This window comes from Leptodactylus fuscus, chromosome 3 (assembly GCF_031893055.1).
Source record: "Leptodactylus fuscus isolate aLepFus1 chromosome 3, aLepFus1.hap2, whole genome shotgun sequence".
In the NCBI taxonomy this organism is placed as follows: domain Eukaryota; kingdom Metazoa; phylum Chordata; class Amphibia; order Anura; family Leptodactylidae; genus Leptodactylus; species Leptodactylus fuscus.
In genome coordinates this window covers 169,415,558-169,432,474 of record NC_134267.1, presented here as the reverse complement: position 1 = coordinate 169,432,474, position 16,917 = coordinate 169,415,558, and the positions used below count along the sequence as shown (strand labels likewise).

Here is a 16,917-nt window from a genome sequence, read left to right as displayed (position 1 = left end):
GGACTCCCAGTGACCAGCAAGTACTTGCCAACATTTGTTCCTAGGCATGCAGGAGAATGGCACATGAAGTGTGGTGTGAAACTGTGGGGATTGACCATGCCCTCTTGTAGCTATGTTATGCTTCCTTTGTAGTGTACCACACCCACATTTTGTGATGTAGGCATATGTGCCAAACTACACCCCTTTTTATGTGATGACCAGCACATAATGCACCTATGTTACATATAAAAATACATATAGCTTGATACATTCCTTTGGGCTTGGTGGAAACACCAGCTCTTCCAGGAGTCAGGAAGGTAGTCTCTTACTTCAGGAGCCTGTTCCAGGGAAGTTGGCAAGTATGAGTTAGTATTATATGGCAGCCATGCAGATGGAGGGATTTCTTGCATATAAATTGGGAATTGTATCAGATAATTTCCTATATAATGACAGTACATCGTCCCGTTGTAATATTGGCAGCTGGTAGTGTGTCATAGAGAATTAACTCATTCTTATTGGCCTTGAGAAGGCATTAACCATATCACAGACCTATTCTGAAATATCTTTAGAGGCTCCAAAGCAACATTCAAATAGAGACTGAAAGCAGTGGTGAAGTTTAGTGTCTGCAGCAGTGGAGTTTAAGGTTTTCTTGACTCTTCATCAGAATGTCCTTTGCATATGCTCAAAATGCCAGGGCTCTCCAACAGTACAATTGTTACAATTGTATTCCACAGACGTAGCATATGTCATGTATATCTAATAAATACAATTTTCATTTTGTTTTTATAATTGAAAGGTCACTTAAGCAATTCACAAGCGATGGAAATGCTGAGTAAGCCATTACCAAACATGCACGGGCAGCTGGCAAGTGATAGACAGCAAGTAAAACAAGCTACTAACTCCAATGCCAGTCTGGTTAGCAGAGGCTAAAACACTGCAAGGTTTTCACCAGACACCTCCCCAAAGCAGGTAGAACTCTTCTGATCAGGAACACATGTGACCATGAGAATTAAAGGGGTTGTCCACTTTCAGACCAATATTGAGAAACAAATGTTATTGTTTGTACAATAAAAAGATATCCAATTTTCCAATATACGTTCTGTATCTATTCCTCACAGTTTTCAAGATCTCTGCTTGTTGTCATCCATTCTGTTACTTCTGGTGGATAAAAGTCTGACCATGGTCATGTGATTTACGGTCCATGGTCATGTGATGAGCACACAGGTGCACAGCTGATTACCAGGCAGAGGTCTGATTACTGTTCTGTGACTACAACCAGCAGCACCTGTGTGCTCATCACATGACCATGGACCGTACACCATGTGACATGGTCTGACGTTTATCCACTACAAGTAACAGAATAAATGGCAGCAAGCAGAGATCTAGAAAACTGTGATACAGAAAGTATATTGGAAAATTGTACAACTTTTTATTATACAAACAATAACATTTGTCTCTCAATATTGGTCTGAAAGTGGCCAACCCCTTTAAGGACCAGGCCAGATAACCTACAGCAGACAAAAATATAACATACAAGCCAGGTTAAAATCAGGAGAGCATTGGGGTAGCCAAACAGTAGCAGAAAAATAACAGAGTCCAATCCAGGGCGGAGTTCAGTTCATAGATAAAGACAGATAGCACTCGTTTGGGTAGGCCAGAGGAACCGAACAATTTGAGGCTGGAACACTAAAACAGCATCTGCCCGCAGACATCAGCGGACCTGCATAGAAGACTTTTCTCTTCCAACGGACACCCAATGGAACTCATTATAATGGACTTGAATGACGGAGAAACGGAAACTAGTGTGAACTTTGTGTTATCCTTACTACTGTTATCAATATCTTTATTTTGTGTACACCCCAATGTAGCACACAATGGTAAAATACAAAGGAGCTAGAAAACTACTAACTTTAGAAACACAGGAACATAGATCTTGTGTGCCCTGTAGTATTTCAAGCTGACAACAGACTGGTCTGTCAGGTCTCACTTTCATTGTTTGCCTAAACTGAACATGACTGATGAAAGTCTTCACTGTGCCATCTTATAACCTCCACCCCATAGAAAGGTTGCTAGCCATGCCCTCTCTGCCCAAAGCCATGATGTTATAGAATCCATCTTCATAGAGTATATTATAGTATGAAACTGATTTTAATTCAAGGGCATATTTATATCACTAACTCATGTAAATATATTCTCTTTAGCATACAACGGGCGTGGAGAGTCTATCTTCAACGTCAGGATTCCTTAAATACAAACTGTATGGAAAAACGCAGCCCTTCGCCATCTTCTATGTCTTCAGACAAAATGAGCAGCTCTATCAGCATGAATACTTTCTCAGATGGCAGCACTCCGGTAAGTACACATGAACATTTTATAGATGGTTATTGCGGACCTTATGGTTTCTCCTGTTTGTATAATTGTTTTATACTTCTTATGTATGTCATGTTATACTATACAGTTACCACCAGAGGGCCTCCCATCATAAGTATCAACATGCAGTGCTATGGTTGATGAGAATTGCTTGTCTGGATATCAGTAAATAAAGTTTTATAAACACTGACCATAAACATTAAAAATAATAATCTATGATCAAAAATATCTATGTGGACTAGCCTTGAAATAACCATTTAGTATTCCCCAACTTGATGCACACTGCTGAACAATGCCATTTGCACTTGGTGGCTATGAATAATATTTTACTACAATGAAATTTGGGAGAGCTTGCTTTGGGCTGTCCATTATGGTTAACAGTAAAAGTATAACACATAATGGGATTACAATCAGTCATCAGTATAATTACAATTATATTAATTGACAATCAGATCAGGCAGGATTTATATAATATGTGCATTATATAGTATATATTATAGCTAAGGAATAAGGGATATAGCAACTTCTAGCTATGATAAATTATAGAAATGCTGTAACAAATATGATTTTAAGAAAACAGAGAACATCATCTGGATATCTGGTACAAAAACTACACAGTTATATATGCTGAAAATACACATATGGTGTTCTTAGTGAATACACCACATTATTATTAAAATGATGTGGAAAACACTAACATGTCATAAAATAGTAAGAACACCCAGTATTCTTATGTTAGGTCTACACTTTACACATTGGCGTTGTCTTCTCCGTAATTTGGTCCACTGGTAGACCTGACTAATGAATAGTCAGAACGCTGAAACAGCGATTACACATGGGCACCGTCGGACCCCTTTGATTGTTATAGGTCTGCCAAGTGTCCGCTGTTTCCAAACTGAAAATGACACCAAGTAAAGTCATCTATGCAGAGGGGCCACACGGTGGCTCAGTGGTTAGCACTGCAGCCTTGCAGCACTGGAGTCCTGGTGTTCAAATCCCACCAAGGGCAAAAATCCATCTGCAAGGAGTTTGTATGTTCTCCCCGTGTTTGCATGGATTTCCATCCCATATTCCAAAAAGACATACTGATAGGGAAAAATGTACATTGTGAGCTCTATGTGGGGCTCACAATCTACAATAAAAAAAAAAAGTCATCTATGCAGGACTTTTCTCTCCACCGACTCTCGACGGTTTCTGAGACTGCAGCGCAGATGTGATGTCAGCATTATTGATATCTGCCACTAATGTTCCCATATTGCCAGGTCCCTTGTTGGTCTCTTTTAGGTATTTTGAAGCTTGCTATAGTATCCTGTTGAAATACTAGTATATAACTTTATTACAGATATATGGTTTTAGTAATAATTTTTAGCACACCTTTATGCAGTAAAAATGATGTTTATGTTTTAGGTCTAATAGTTACTTATAGTTTTCCAATCACCGTGTATGTAACAGGTCAAAGATGTCCAAAGGTAGTTGTTGGTAGTTCTGAGAAATATATGAATATATGAATTGTTCAAAGCTGCATTATCGTGAGACGTCCGCTACTCTATGATTGACAGCTACTATTAAATATGACGGACAGAATTCCTCATCTATATACTCATGCAAGTCAGATAAGTGTGCATATGTTTCCAGTGGGAAAAGGGGAATAATCTAGTGCTAGATACTCTTTCCCAACATATACCATACATTGGCTGGTAATTCTACGGACAATAGATGGTCAGCTGACTTGGCTGACCGCATTTTAATGTGTATGACCACCTTCATTTTCAAGTACCCGATAAATACCCAGTCGAGCCAGAATAGCTTAAAAAATCTCGGGAGGATCTAGCATGTCAAAGTATTACATGAACAACCCATTAAGATCAATGGAAACTGTGTAAAGCTCAATTGTCTTCTATGGTGGCACTCAAGGAAATGTAAACCTCACTGACAGACTACAGCCAACCCCTGCAGAACATACTATGATCATTCTACTTTTAGCAAGCCCTTCTTCATTTTATATTGCAAGTGGAAAACAGTACAGAGTTTTCTTTTTATCTAGAGATCATGTGTATTTGTTAAAGCAGAAATTGCTCTTTAAGGCCCGGAGCCCCACGTCGCGTAAACAGCGCAACAAAAACTGCAACACTTTACATTCACTGCAAATTGGATGGGATTCTAGAGAATCCCATCCACACATTGCAGAAAAATATGTGCGCAGAAACATTGCGATTTCCAAAACCGTTGCGTTTTTGGAAATTGTAATGTGTCAATTATATCTACAAGTTTCCCTATAGGTATAATTGAACAAAAGAGAAAAACTCTGCAGACTTTTTGTGAATAGTGTTGCGAGAAAAACAGATCTCTTAGATCTGACAAAGCTGGTGTACTTTGAAAAACTTGTATTAACGGTTATATGGTTACAGTGGTGCTTAAACGTTTGTGAATCCTTTAGCCTAAAACTACACCAGATTGTCCCACAAGTCATAAAAGTTAAAAGTAGATAGAAAGAAAACAGTTAAGAAAATGAGTCAAAAATTTTAGACTTGGACAATTATTTATAGAAGAAAATGATCCAATATTACATATCTGTGAGTGGAAAAGTAAGTGAACCTTTCTAGTATCTGGTATAGCAATAACTACAGCTAAACATTTCTGGTTGCTTAGTCCTGCTCATCAGCTTGGAGCAATTTTAGCCCATTCCTCTGTATACAGCTTCATGTTGCCAGGTTTCCTCTCATGAACTGCTTGGGTAAAGCACTTCTACAACATTTCTATTGGATTAAGGTTAGGACTTTCACTTGGCCATTCCAGAACTTTAACTTTGGTAGAATGACTTCTGTGTTTAAGGTTGTTGTCTTGCTGCATGTTCTCTTGAGATTCAGTTAAAAAATGTCCTGAAATATTCCTTTAGTTTTCTGGAGTAATTCAGAATCCATTGTTCCATCAATGTCTTCAAGCCATCTTGGCCCATGCCTGGTCCAGGTGATGTTTAGCATCATGTCCTGAAGTGTTCTTTTCAAAGAGCAGTGACCTTCTTCTTGCAGTCCTTCTTGCATGTCCACCAGTATTGTTCAGTGTCCTCATGAACATCAACATTTGGTAATATGAGAAAAGCCTTTAGTTACTTAGCATTTACCTTTGTGACCTCACAGAGTATTATACTCCTTGCTCTTGGCAATAACTTTTTAGTCAACCACTCCTAGGGATGGCAATAATGCTTTTGAAACCTAACTCTTCAAAGATCATTTTGTTGATTTTTTTTTCTTTCCAGCCTGATGAACATCAATAACTCTTCTTCTGAGGTCCTCAGAAATATCCTTTGTTCATGCCATGATACACTTCCACAAGCATGTGCTGTAAAGAGCTGACCACTCCCACTCACCTTATTGTCATCCCATTGATTGAAAAACCTAACTCTAATTTCCTATAATGTGCTCTGTAATATGAGATACCCAGTGTAGTTGGGCAATATTAAGGCTGGTCCTTAAATCATACTTGTCAACATTTAAAAACTGGAATACCAGGGCACTTGAAATGTACCTCTAGGAGATTTAGCCACTCCTCAAGGAAGCTCCTTTTTGTAGGAGCCCTCCTAATTGAAGGAGTTGACAAGTATACCTTAGAATACAACTAGAAAACAGGCAAAAATACCCAAATGTCACAAACAGTAAAACCACTTAGAAAACTCACTAGACGAATAGTAATAAAATGCATGTTTACTAAATAAGTAATAGAATAAATAGAGTTACATAAAAGAGGAAAATAAGATAAGATAAGATAATCCTTTAATAGTCCCACATTGGGGAAATTTCAGCATGTTACAGCAGCATAGTAATACAGGTACAGGATAATACAGATTAATATATTACAGATGTAGACACACATAAGCTGAGAAGAGAAGATATACTAGGAGTCCATAGCAGCTAAGGAAAAACGGAAGAGAAAGAGGAAGACCTCATGGTCATCGTCATAATCATTAGTTCTCTGTGCGGAGTGATCTTCGCTTGGTCTGATGTAGATTATACAGCCTGGTCGCGGTTGGAAGGAAGGACTTGCGATAGCGCTCCTTCTCACACTTGGGGTGAAGCAGACGGTCACTTACAGTGCTGCCAAGTCCCATCAGGGTCCCATACATGGAGTGGGATTTGTTCTCCCGTATGGAGGTCACCACAGACAGTATCCTTCTGTCACCCACCACCTGTACTGGGTACAGGGGGCTCCCCAGGACAGAGCTGGCCCTCCTGATCAGCCTGTCAAGTCTATTTCTGTCCTTGGTTGATATACTGCTCCCCCAGTAGGCCACTCCGAAAAAGATGGCTGAGGCAACCACAAAGTTGAAGAAGGCCCTAAGAAGTGTCCCCTGGACTCCGAAGACCCTCAGCCTCCTGAGCAGGTAGAGTCTGCTGTGGCCCTTTCTGTGCAGCGCCTCCAGGTGATCAGCCCAGTCTAAATGGCCTGGTCTAAAATGGCCTGGGCGCATGCGCAGTAGCATGCTGCTTCTACTATGGCTACTGCGCATGCGCCCAGGCCATTTTTTTTTTTTAGCAATGTCAGTTCGCGAGCGCCGGAGGAACACGGGACCCGAGGACATCGCAGGAAGAGGAGGAGGCGTGGATGAAGAAGACGGCGGACCCTGAATGCCCGTCCACCGTGCATGATGGGTAAGTAGATCACATTCTTTTTTAGGGTATTATTTTAAAACTGGGGGGTAGTTTAATATAACTTTAGCGGTGCCTGAATAGCCTTTTTAAAGGCTATTCACGCATATGTGGGGCTCTATCAGCATGATTTTGCTGATAGAGCCCCTTTAAAGACCTTTATATTACTCCACTAAAGAGCAGTATCACCACACTATATATACACAAGATCGGAACCTAATAAGCAGGTAAATATATGACATACCAATATATGCAAAAGTGAAAAAATATATACTTGAATATATCAAGAATAAATAATATGCACAAAGATAATAAAGTGAAGGAAGTGAAAAGATTGTCAAAGTATGTTAAACCTTAAAACTTGATTCAAGAAATGGGTCACTTTCTCAGGAGTTGAGACTTTGCGTTTCTTGTTTCTAGTGCCTGGTATACATAACATATTTACTACACTTTTATAGATTGGTTTTCTTTTATTAGTGTATAGTCAGGATGTTGGAAGTATTATTTCTGCACATCTGTTTCTGTCTACAGGAGTTCAGTTACATGCCTCCATTTATAACCACCTCTTCTCAGTACCAAGCAGCTCGAAAGAACCCACACATTGATAGATATGTAAGATAAATATGGAATGACATGATGAATATTCCGGTATTCAGAATTACAGATTGTGTTTTTTATTTTTTTTTATTGAGTTAATCAGATATTCACATTCAATTTCTACTACTCAGCATTAAACAATTTTAAATCTTTGACACTGCCCAGAACTAAATCAATAAAAAACCAGCTTAGGTGTCTCTGCATGAAAAATCCTAGCAGTAGAACAACACATTCCTTTACTTGTAACTACCATGGAATCTGCAGGTTTGTCATGGGAATGTCACAGGACACTTTATACATTTCTTACAAATATATGGTCAAAGTATATAGATACTGGGTATATAGATACTGTCAGTGATCGATTGTTTCACCCAAAGTTTGAGAAGGAGCGCTATCAGAGGTCCTTCCCCCCAACCACGGTTAGGTGGTATAATCTACATCAGGCTAAGTGGAGATCACTGTGCACAGAGAACTAAATGATCCTGAAGTCTTTGTTTTTCTTCCTAGTTGCTGTGACTCCTAGTATCTTTTCTATCTGCTATGAGCTTTTGTGTTCTATATGGTAATATACAGTCCTATGAAAAAGTTTGGGCACCCCTATTAATCTTAATCATTTTTAGTTCTAAATATTTTGGTATTTGCAACAGCCATTTCAGTTTGATATATCTAATAACTGATGGACACAGTAATATTTCAGGATTGAAATGAGGTTTATTGTACTAACAGAAAATGTGCAATATGCATTAAACCAAAATTTGACCGGTGCAAAAGTATGGGCACCTCAACAGAAAAGTGACATTAATATTTAGTAGATCCTCCTTTTGCAAAGATAACAGCCTCTAGTCGCTTCCTGTAGCTTTTAATCAGTTCCTGGATCCTGGATAAAGGTATTTTGGACAAACAATTCAAGTTCAGTTAAGTTAGATGGTCGCTGAGCATGGACAGCCCGCTTCAAATCATCCCACAGATGTTCAATGATATTCAGGTCTGGGGACTGGGATGGCCATTCCAGAACATTGTAATTGTTCCTCTGCATGAATGCCTGAGGATTTGGAGCGGTGTTTTGGATCATTGTCTTGCTGAAATATCCATCCCCGGCGTAACTTCAACTTCGTCACTGATTCTTGAACATTATTCTCAAGAATCTGCTGATACTGAGTGGAATCCATGCGACTCTCAACTTTAACAAGATTCCCGATGCCGGCATTGGCCACACAGCCCCAAAGCATGATGGAACCTCCACCAAATTTTACAGTGGGTAGCATGTGTTTTTCTTGGAATGCTGTTTCTTTTTGGACGCCATGCATAACGCCTTTTTTTATAACCAAACAACTCAATTTTTGTTTCCAAAATGAAGCTGCCTTGTCCAAATGTGCTTTTTCATACCTCAGGCAACTCTATTTGTGGCGTACGTGCAGAAACGGCTTCTTTCTCATCACTCTCCCATACAGCTTCTATTTCTGCAAAGTGCGCTGTATAGTTGACCGATGCACAGTGACACCATCTGCAGCAAGATGATGCTGCAGCTCTTTGGAGGTGGTCTGTGGATTGTCCTTGACTGTTCTCACCATTCTTCTTCTCTGCCTTTCTGATATTTTTCTTGGCCTGCCACTTCTGGGCTTAACAAGAACTGTCCCTGTGGTCTTCCATTTCCTTACTATGTTCCTCACAGTGGAAACTGACAGGTTAAATCTCTGAGACAACGTTTTGTATCCTTCCCCTGAACAACTATGTTGAACAATCTTTGTTTTGAGATCATTTGAGAGCGGGCTGTCCATGTTCGGCGACCATCAAACTTAACTGAACTTGAATTGTTTTGTAGAAAGAAATGGTCCAAAATACCTTCATCCAGGATCCAGGAACTGATTAAAAGCTACAAGAAGCGACTAGAGGCTGTTATCTTTGCAAAAGGAGGATGTACTAAATATTAATGTCACTTTTCTGTTGAGGTGCCCATATTTTTGCACCGGTCAAATTTTGGTTTAATGCATATTGCGCATTTTCTGTTAGTACAATAAACTTCATTTCAATCCTGAAATATTACTGTGTCCATCAGTTATTAGATATATCAAACTGAAATGGCTGTTGCAAACACCAAAATATTTAGAACTAAAAATGATTAAGATTAATAGGGGTGCCCAAACTTTTTCATAGGACTGTATTACTGTATTACCAGTGGCGGATCCAGGGTTTGCGGGGCCCTGGGCAATTGACTGTTGACTCCGCCCATTCTCATTCATTTTTCATGTGATTCCACACAGTATAATCCTCCTACAGTCACCCGTAAATTATATGTTCCCCCTCCATCTCTCCCCATTTTCATATACACCCTTCATCTACCCCTAGTTTCATGTCCCCCCCTCTATCTCTGTCCCCAGTTTCATGCCATTCTCCCCCTTTATCTGCCCACAGTATCATGTCCCCCCCGTCTCTAACCCAGTGTCATGCCGTTCTCCCCCCTTCATCTGCCCCAATGTCATGCCATTCCCCCCCCTTCATCTGCCCCAGTGTCATGCCATTCTCCCCCCCTTCATCTGCCCCAGTGTCATGCCATCCCCCCTTCATCTGCCCCAGTATCATGCCATTCTCCCCCTTCATCTGCCTCAGTGTCATGCCGTTCTCCCCCCCTTCATTTGCCCCAGTGTCATGCCGTTCTCTTCCCCTTCATTTGCCCCAGTGTCATGCCGTTCTCGCCCCTTCATCTGCCCCAGTGTCATGCCGTTCTCCCCTTCATCTGCCTTAGTGTCATGCCGTTCTCCCCCCTTCATTTGCCACAGTGTCATGCTGTTCTCTCCCCCTACATCTGCCCCAGTGTCATGCCGTTCTCCCCCCTTCATCTGCCCCAGTGTCATGCTGTTCTCCCCCTCCATCTGCCCCAGTGTCATGCCGTTCTCCCCCCTTCATCTGCCCCAGTGTCATGCTGTTCTCCCCCCCTCCATCTGCCCCAGTGTCATGCTGTTCTCCCCCCCTCCATCTGCCCCAATGTCATGCTGTTCTCCCCCCTCCATCTGCCCCAGTGTCATGCTGTTCTCCCCCCCTCCATCTGCCCCAGTGTCATGCTGTTCTCCCCCCCCTCCATCTGCCCCAATGTCATGCTGTTCTCCCCCCTCCATCTGCCCCAGTGTCATGCTGTTCTCCCCCCCTCCATCTGCCCCAGTGTCATGCTGTTCTCCCCCCCTCCATCTGCCCCAGTGTCATGCTGTTCTCCCCCCCTCCATCTGCCCCAGTGTCATGCCGTTCTCCCCCCTCCATCTGCCCCAGTGTCATGCCGCCCCCCCCCTCATCTGCCCCAGTGTCATGCCGTCCCCCCCCCTTCATCTGCCCCAGTGTCATGCCGTTCTCCACCCTCCATCTGCCCCAGTGTCATGCTGTTCTCCCCCCCTCCATCTGCCCCAGTGTCATGCTGTTCCCCCCTCCCCTTCATTTGCCCCCCAGTTTCTTTGGGCCCCCTCCATCTCTGTCCCCAGTTTCATGCCGTTCTCTCCCCACCCCCCTTCATGTTCTCCAGTGTCATGCCGTTCCCCCCCTCCCCTTCATTTGCCCCCCACTTTCATGGGCCCCCTTCATTATGTTCCACCTTAATATTTAATACAAAACAAACACTTACACTCACCTTCCATCACTCACCTTCCATCGTTCCCCCGACGCTCCTCTCTCACTCCAGTGCAGTCACATACGCGATGCAGGAGCTGTGAGATCAGCTACTGCTTAGCTCTGGCCCGGCTTGCGTGTGTAAGCGTGATGTGATGACGTCATCACGCCTACACACGCAAGCCGGGCCGGAGCTTTAAAGCAGGAGCTGATCTCACAGCTCCTGCATCGCGTATGTATTCCAGTTCATCGGCGGACGGACGCTGATGAGCTGAAATTGTGACAGGCAAGTGCTGGGGGGCCCCCAGAGGCTCTGAGGGCCCCGGCACTTGCCCGACTATGCCGACTCCGAGGCTGACCGGGACCATTTTGTTAGGGCCGGGCCGCGGGGCCCCGCTAAGCCCGGCCCTGGATCCGCCCCTGTGTGTTACCATGCTTCTGAATTTCCACATGGTGGGACTATTAAAGGATTGTCTTATCTTATATTTGACCATCAGCCTATATCAGTTTCTTGGACATCTCATTCTAAAATAATGGACATTATTCTGAAGTTTGGCCTCACTTCCAGCTGTAACAAACTCGACTCTTATAAGAAGGTGTTTCACAATATGATGAAATACATCTCGGGGGGGAGGTGGGGTTTGTCGGTTTCACCAATGGACTCTCAAAGAAATGGTATTATCTCACTAGTGGCAATTTTTAAAGTTAGGTCCCTTTTAAAGGGGCTCTATCAGCAAAATTATGCTGTATGAGCCCCACATATGCGTGAATAGCCATTAAAAAGGCTATTCAGACACCGACCGCTAATCCTATTTTAAACCCCCCGCCCATTTTCAAATAAAACTATAGAAACATATATGTAAATCATACCTGAACGTGCACACTGGGTGGTCGTGCACTGTCCGACGTGATCTTCGGTCTCGCCTTCCTCTTCATTCTTTCTTTCTTCCAGTGACGTCCTCCTGTCCTGGCTCTTCTCCGCCTTCATCTTCTATTCTTCCGGCAGGTTTTATTCAAATCCCACGCATGCGCAGTAGTGCTCCCTCCGGAGCGCTACTGCGCACGCGCTGGGACCATTTTTGTTGTAGTTCTAAGTATCCCTTAGAACTACACGAGCATGCGCAGTACACTCGCGAACTTCTTCACTCAACTTCTTCATGGAAGAAAAGAAGATGAAGGTGGAGAAGAGCCAGTACAGGAGGACGTCGCTAGAAGAAGAAAGAAGAGGAAGGCGGGACCGAAGATGACGTTGGATCGTGCACGACCACCCAGAGTGCATGCTAAGGTATCATTTACATATATGTTTTTATAGTTTTATTTTAAACTGGGCGGGGGGTTTAAAATAAGATAATCGGTGCCTGAATAGCCTTTTTAAAGGCTATTCACGCATATGTGGGGCTCATACAGCATAATTTTTCTGATAGAGCCCCTTTAAATAACTGTCTGACTCTTTAACATGCCTTGGAACATGACTAGACATAGTAGCCAAGTCATATATCATTTTGAAGACAGCTGTTTTGGGGTGTCTGCTCTCTTCAGCGCAGAGCCAGACAAAATCCAATGTTCCATATAGTGATTATATTTCCAAAATGGTGTGAACGTGCTGTAATAAAAAAATGATATGTGATTTAAATGTTGCAGCATTTGGCTATATCCTATACAGAAATCAGTCACTAAGCAAAATAGTTCTATATCAGCTACTTTGTTTCACTTGATAAATTTTGTGCAGGATTTTGTGCCCTAGTTGTTCAGCAAGCAGACTGAGTAACTCTCTCATGCAGATATGTACAAGAATATGAAATGAATGAGATCAGCATTAAAGATTTTTCTTGCAAAATGAAACATAAATTGCATAACTAGCAAGAAGCACTTTAGTAGAAATTGTATATGATATGAAGGGTTTATGAAGGGTTAGAGAATAAGACTACACTAAAGAACAGCCCTTGCTAATATGCTGGCAGGACCTGTCTACTTTACACCACCACAAATGCCACATGGTTAGTAAAGTACAAGTCGTCGCTGGTCATTTAGCAGAACTGTATATATGGATGAGTTTTCCCACTGGTAGATTCATCAATGTAATGAAAAGCAGAATGTAAAAGACCTGAAATTATGTCACAGATGGTACAGTAATATACAATAGAAACCATAATGACTCTAAAATTACAATGAAGGATTTGGGCAATTTGAAATAGTCCTGATAGACGCATAATAATTCAGTCACTGACTGTGTCATATCTTAGTCTATACAAGCAATGCGTAACTTTTTTTTTTCTTTTTTAAATGTAGATTGTGAGTCCCATATAGTGATCACAATGTACATTTTTTTTCCATCTAAGTATGTTTTTGTAGAATGGGAGGAAATCCATGCAAACACAGGGAGAACATACAAACTCCTTGCAGATGTTGTTCCTGGCGGGATTCGAACCCAGGACTCAAGCACTGCAAGGCTGTAGTGCTAACCACTGAGCCACCGTGTTGCCCCCTACTAATGCGTAACTTAAACTAGGAGAGAGTAGTAGACTTTTCCCATGTTTGATTCGCAGGGAGATCTGAAGGAAAGAATAGGATCATTCAAGTTTCCAGGTGATAGAAAATTGCCATGTAAGAACTACTAGAACTAATAAGCTCGCTGTCCGCTAGCTAAGTTTACCTCCGACACTAAAGTAAGAAGTACAGAGCAGAAATGAGTTAGAGAGATACAGATTTCATCCAGTAACTGTTCACAAAGATTCCACCACTGCGTCAAATTTTCCTTTTATTACTGGAGATATACTTTAACTTTTGATAGTGTCTGAAGATTTTGGAAGACAGAAACAAATTTGTCTTCCAACTGCTTTTGTAAATAATGTAATAATTCTAGAAGCGACCTAAGACAATGTGAATCATTTTCCCATTGATTAACTCTATCATTGGAATCATTAAGACACAACAGTAGATGTCATGTTACCGTCTAACCTTTGCTGTAATGGATAGTTACACGCTGTGACTTAAATGACTGCACTAATAGGCTACCACAAGACAATTTAATGAGTAAGCTGAAGACCTCGGCTGACACTGTCCCTCATCTTCCGAAAGTTATACTCAATAAAACAAGTTGAAATGAATCTTTATCCTCTTTGTCTCCTGAATTTTATTCCAGGTTATGCCCTTTCCAATGCTTAACAAATGGGCTTAGTGAAAAATCTGTTTAAAATAGTACTTAAGAGCCTGTGAGAAGCCTTTATGTTCAATAAGTCCAGACTTTATTATATACTTGTGATGAGTGACTGTCATGTTTGTAGAGATGGTTTCTAGACATATACTGTATATCCATTTTGAATTTCCCTGTATATTTTCAAAATCTAGTCTAAAAGAAAAGAATTCCTTTCATGTTGCAATGCTATAATTTACAACTTTCTGTATCTTATCCATATCTATGTAGTAGATCTCTAAGGCAAAACATTCAGTGTAAATAGGATTATGGATGAACGTGATTATGGATGAATTTTAAGGAAGAGCGTAGTTTGGGCTTGAAACATATTTTGCTGTGAACGCAATAAACAGAGATTTTCATTTCCAGGATCTATGGCAGGTCTTTTTTGGGTGATCAATGCAGATGATAAAGGGATTCTTTACACTACAAGCATCTTATATAAGTAGAAATACAGGAGAAAACCACAGTCCACTGCATAAGAAAATAAAATTGTTACCAAGTTATACAGTACATTGATCAAAGAATTATCAAAAAAGAATCTTAAAGGGATTCTACCATTAAAACTTTTTTTGTGGATAAGACATCGGAATAGCCTTTAGATAGGCTATTCATCTCATTCCTTAGAAATACCGTTTTTTACCGGTATGCAAATGAGTTCTCCCGCAGCGATGGGGGCGGGCCCCAGCGTTCAAACAGCAATGAGGGCGACCCCACCGCTGCCAGAGAAGTGTCTCCAAGTGCCGTCTCCTTCTTCGTCCGCCGCATCATCTTCAATGTTTTCCGGCGCAGGCTCGTAATTTCTAGCAGAGCAGACTGTGCAGGCGCACAGGTCACGGGAAAATGGCCGCTTGCACAGTATTGTTAGCGGCCATTTTCCCGTGGCCTGCGCAGTGTGCTCTGCTCTGCTAGGTTACGAGCCTGTGCCAGAAGAAGACATTGAACATGACGCGGCGGACGAAGTAGGAGGCACTTCTCTAGCAGCAGTGGGGACGCCCTCATCGCTGTTTGAGCGCTGGGGCCCTCCCCCGTCACTGCGAGAGAACTCATTTGCATACCGGTAAAAACCGGTATTTCTGAGAAACGGCATGGCGGAGACCACGTCTAAAGGTAAGAGACGAATAGTCTTACTAAAGGCTATTCCGACGTCTTAACCACCAAAAAAAAGTTTTAATGGTAGAATCCCTTTAATATAGAAATTCTAACCCATAGATAAGGACTGTGCAGATCCAGAGGAATTAGGTAGCAAGCTTTTTATTCCACACAAAACACCAAAGAAACACACAATGCGTTTTGGGGTCTTAACAATGCCCCTTTATCAAGTGTGCATCATATTCCAACTACAGTGGTCTCCATGGTCAGGAAAATGCAAAACATGCCAAACACCTCAGTTCAGCACAAGTAACCCTAATAGTGCCAAACAAAATACCTCCACAAAAGTGCCAAACTCCACAATAAAGCATCACTGGTAGCAGTATTGCCCCAAAACCTTCCATTTAGTCTGCCCGTTTCCACGTGCATCCCATTTCCCCAATTCCACACATCCGTCATTGTTAGGAGCATATCTCCATGGAGAGAGGCAATCGAAGTGCCTCCTGCCTCCACTACCAATCTGATGATTCTGCCTCCAGATTAGAGAATTCAGCCTGCAGACTCTGAAGAATCTGTGGAGTCCCGGTGAGCGTGTCATCACAAGTTCTTCAGCATTTCTAGCCATGGAAACTACACTGATAACACATGGCTGGCATTATCAGGGTAGTTTCAGCTTCAGAGATCCTGCTGTGTGCTAAAGCTGACACTGACATGAACCTGTGCTTTAACCCCTTTTAGACATCTGCTGTAATAGTATGATGGATTTCAGGACCTTAAAGGGATTCTATCACTAGAATACTCTTTAAAAGCCAAATACACGTAGGAAAAGCCTTAAAGGGGTATTCCCATGAATATAATCATATTTACATTTGTAGATAATTAAAAGTTAAACATTTTTGCAAATATAAGTAATTTAAAATTCTACAAAGTTTTAAAGATTTTCTCTAACTTTCTTAGTGGTGGCAGTCTTATCTTGATCGGTTGGCAATGGTTACGACCACTAACGTAGAAACTTTCTATGGTCTGGGACTTGTCAGGAACCCAGCTATGATTTTCTTATTGTAGCTGGGTTATCAGGCAGGGACACTACATGTATCAGAAGATATCCCGGCCACAATAAGGAAATCATGGCTGATTTTCTGATCTTAGAAAATTCCTGCATTCATGGTCGTATCCACTGGCAACCGATCAAGACAAGACTGTGACCAAAAGATATTTAGAGAAAATATTTAAAACACTGCAAAATGTTTAATTACTTATATTTGCTAAAAACTTTAACTTTTAATTATCTACAATTTTTTTTTTTTTTAAACTATGTATATAGGAATACCCCTTTAAGAAAGGCTGTTCTTCTCTTACCTTTATTATTCTGATCCGCGCCACCATTTCTGAGAAATATCATTTTTCTTCCTTATGCTAATAAGTTTTCTTGCAGCACTGGGGGTGTTCCTG

At 41.5% G+C, this 16,917-nt stretch overlaps 1 protein-coding gene across 1 annotated transcript in view; it reads left to right on the top strand.

Annotated features, from left to right (window-relative positions):
• SCHIP1 (schwannomin interacting protein 1) overlaps positions 1 to 16,917 on the top strand; it is a 326,728-nt gene that overhangs the window by 85,101 nt on the left and 224,710 nt on the right. The window contains exon 4 of the mRNA XM_075268731.1: positions 2,181 to 2,331. Coding sequence (XP_075124832.1) covers positions 2,181 to 2,331 — 151 coding nt within the window. The remainder of the gene's footprint in view (positions 1 to 2,180; positions 2,332 to 16,917) is intronic.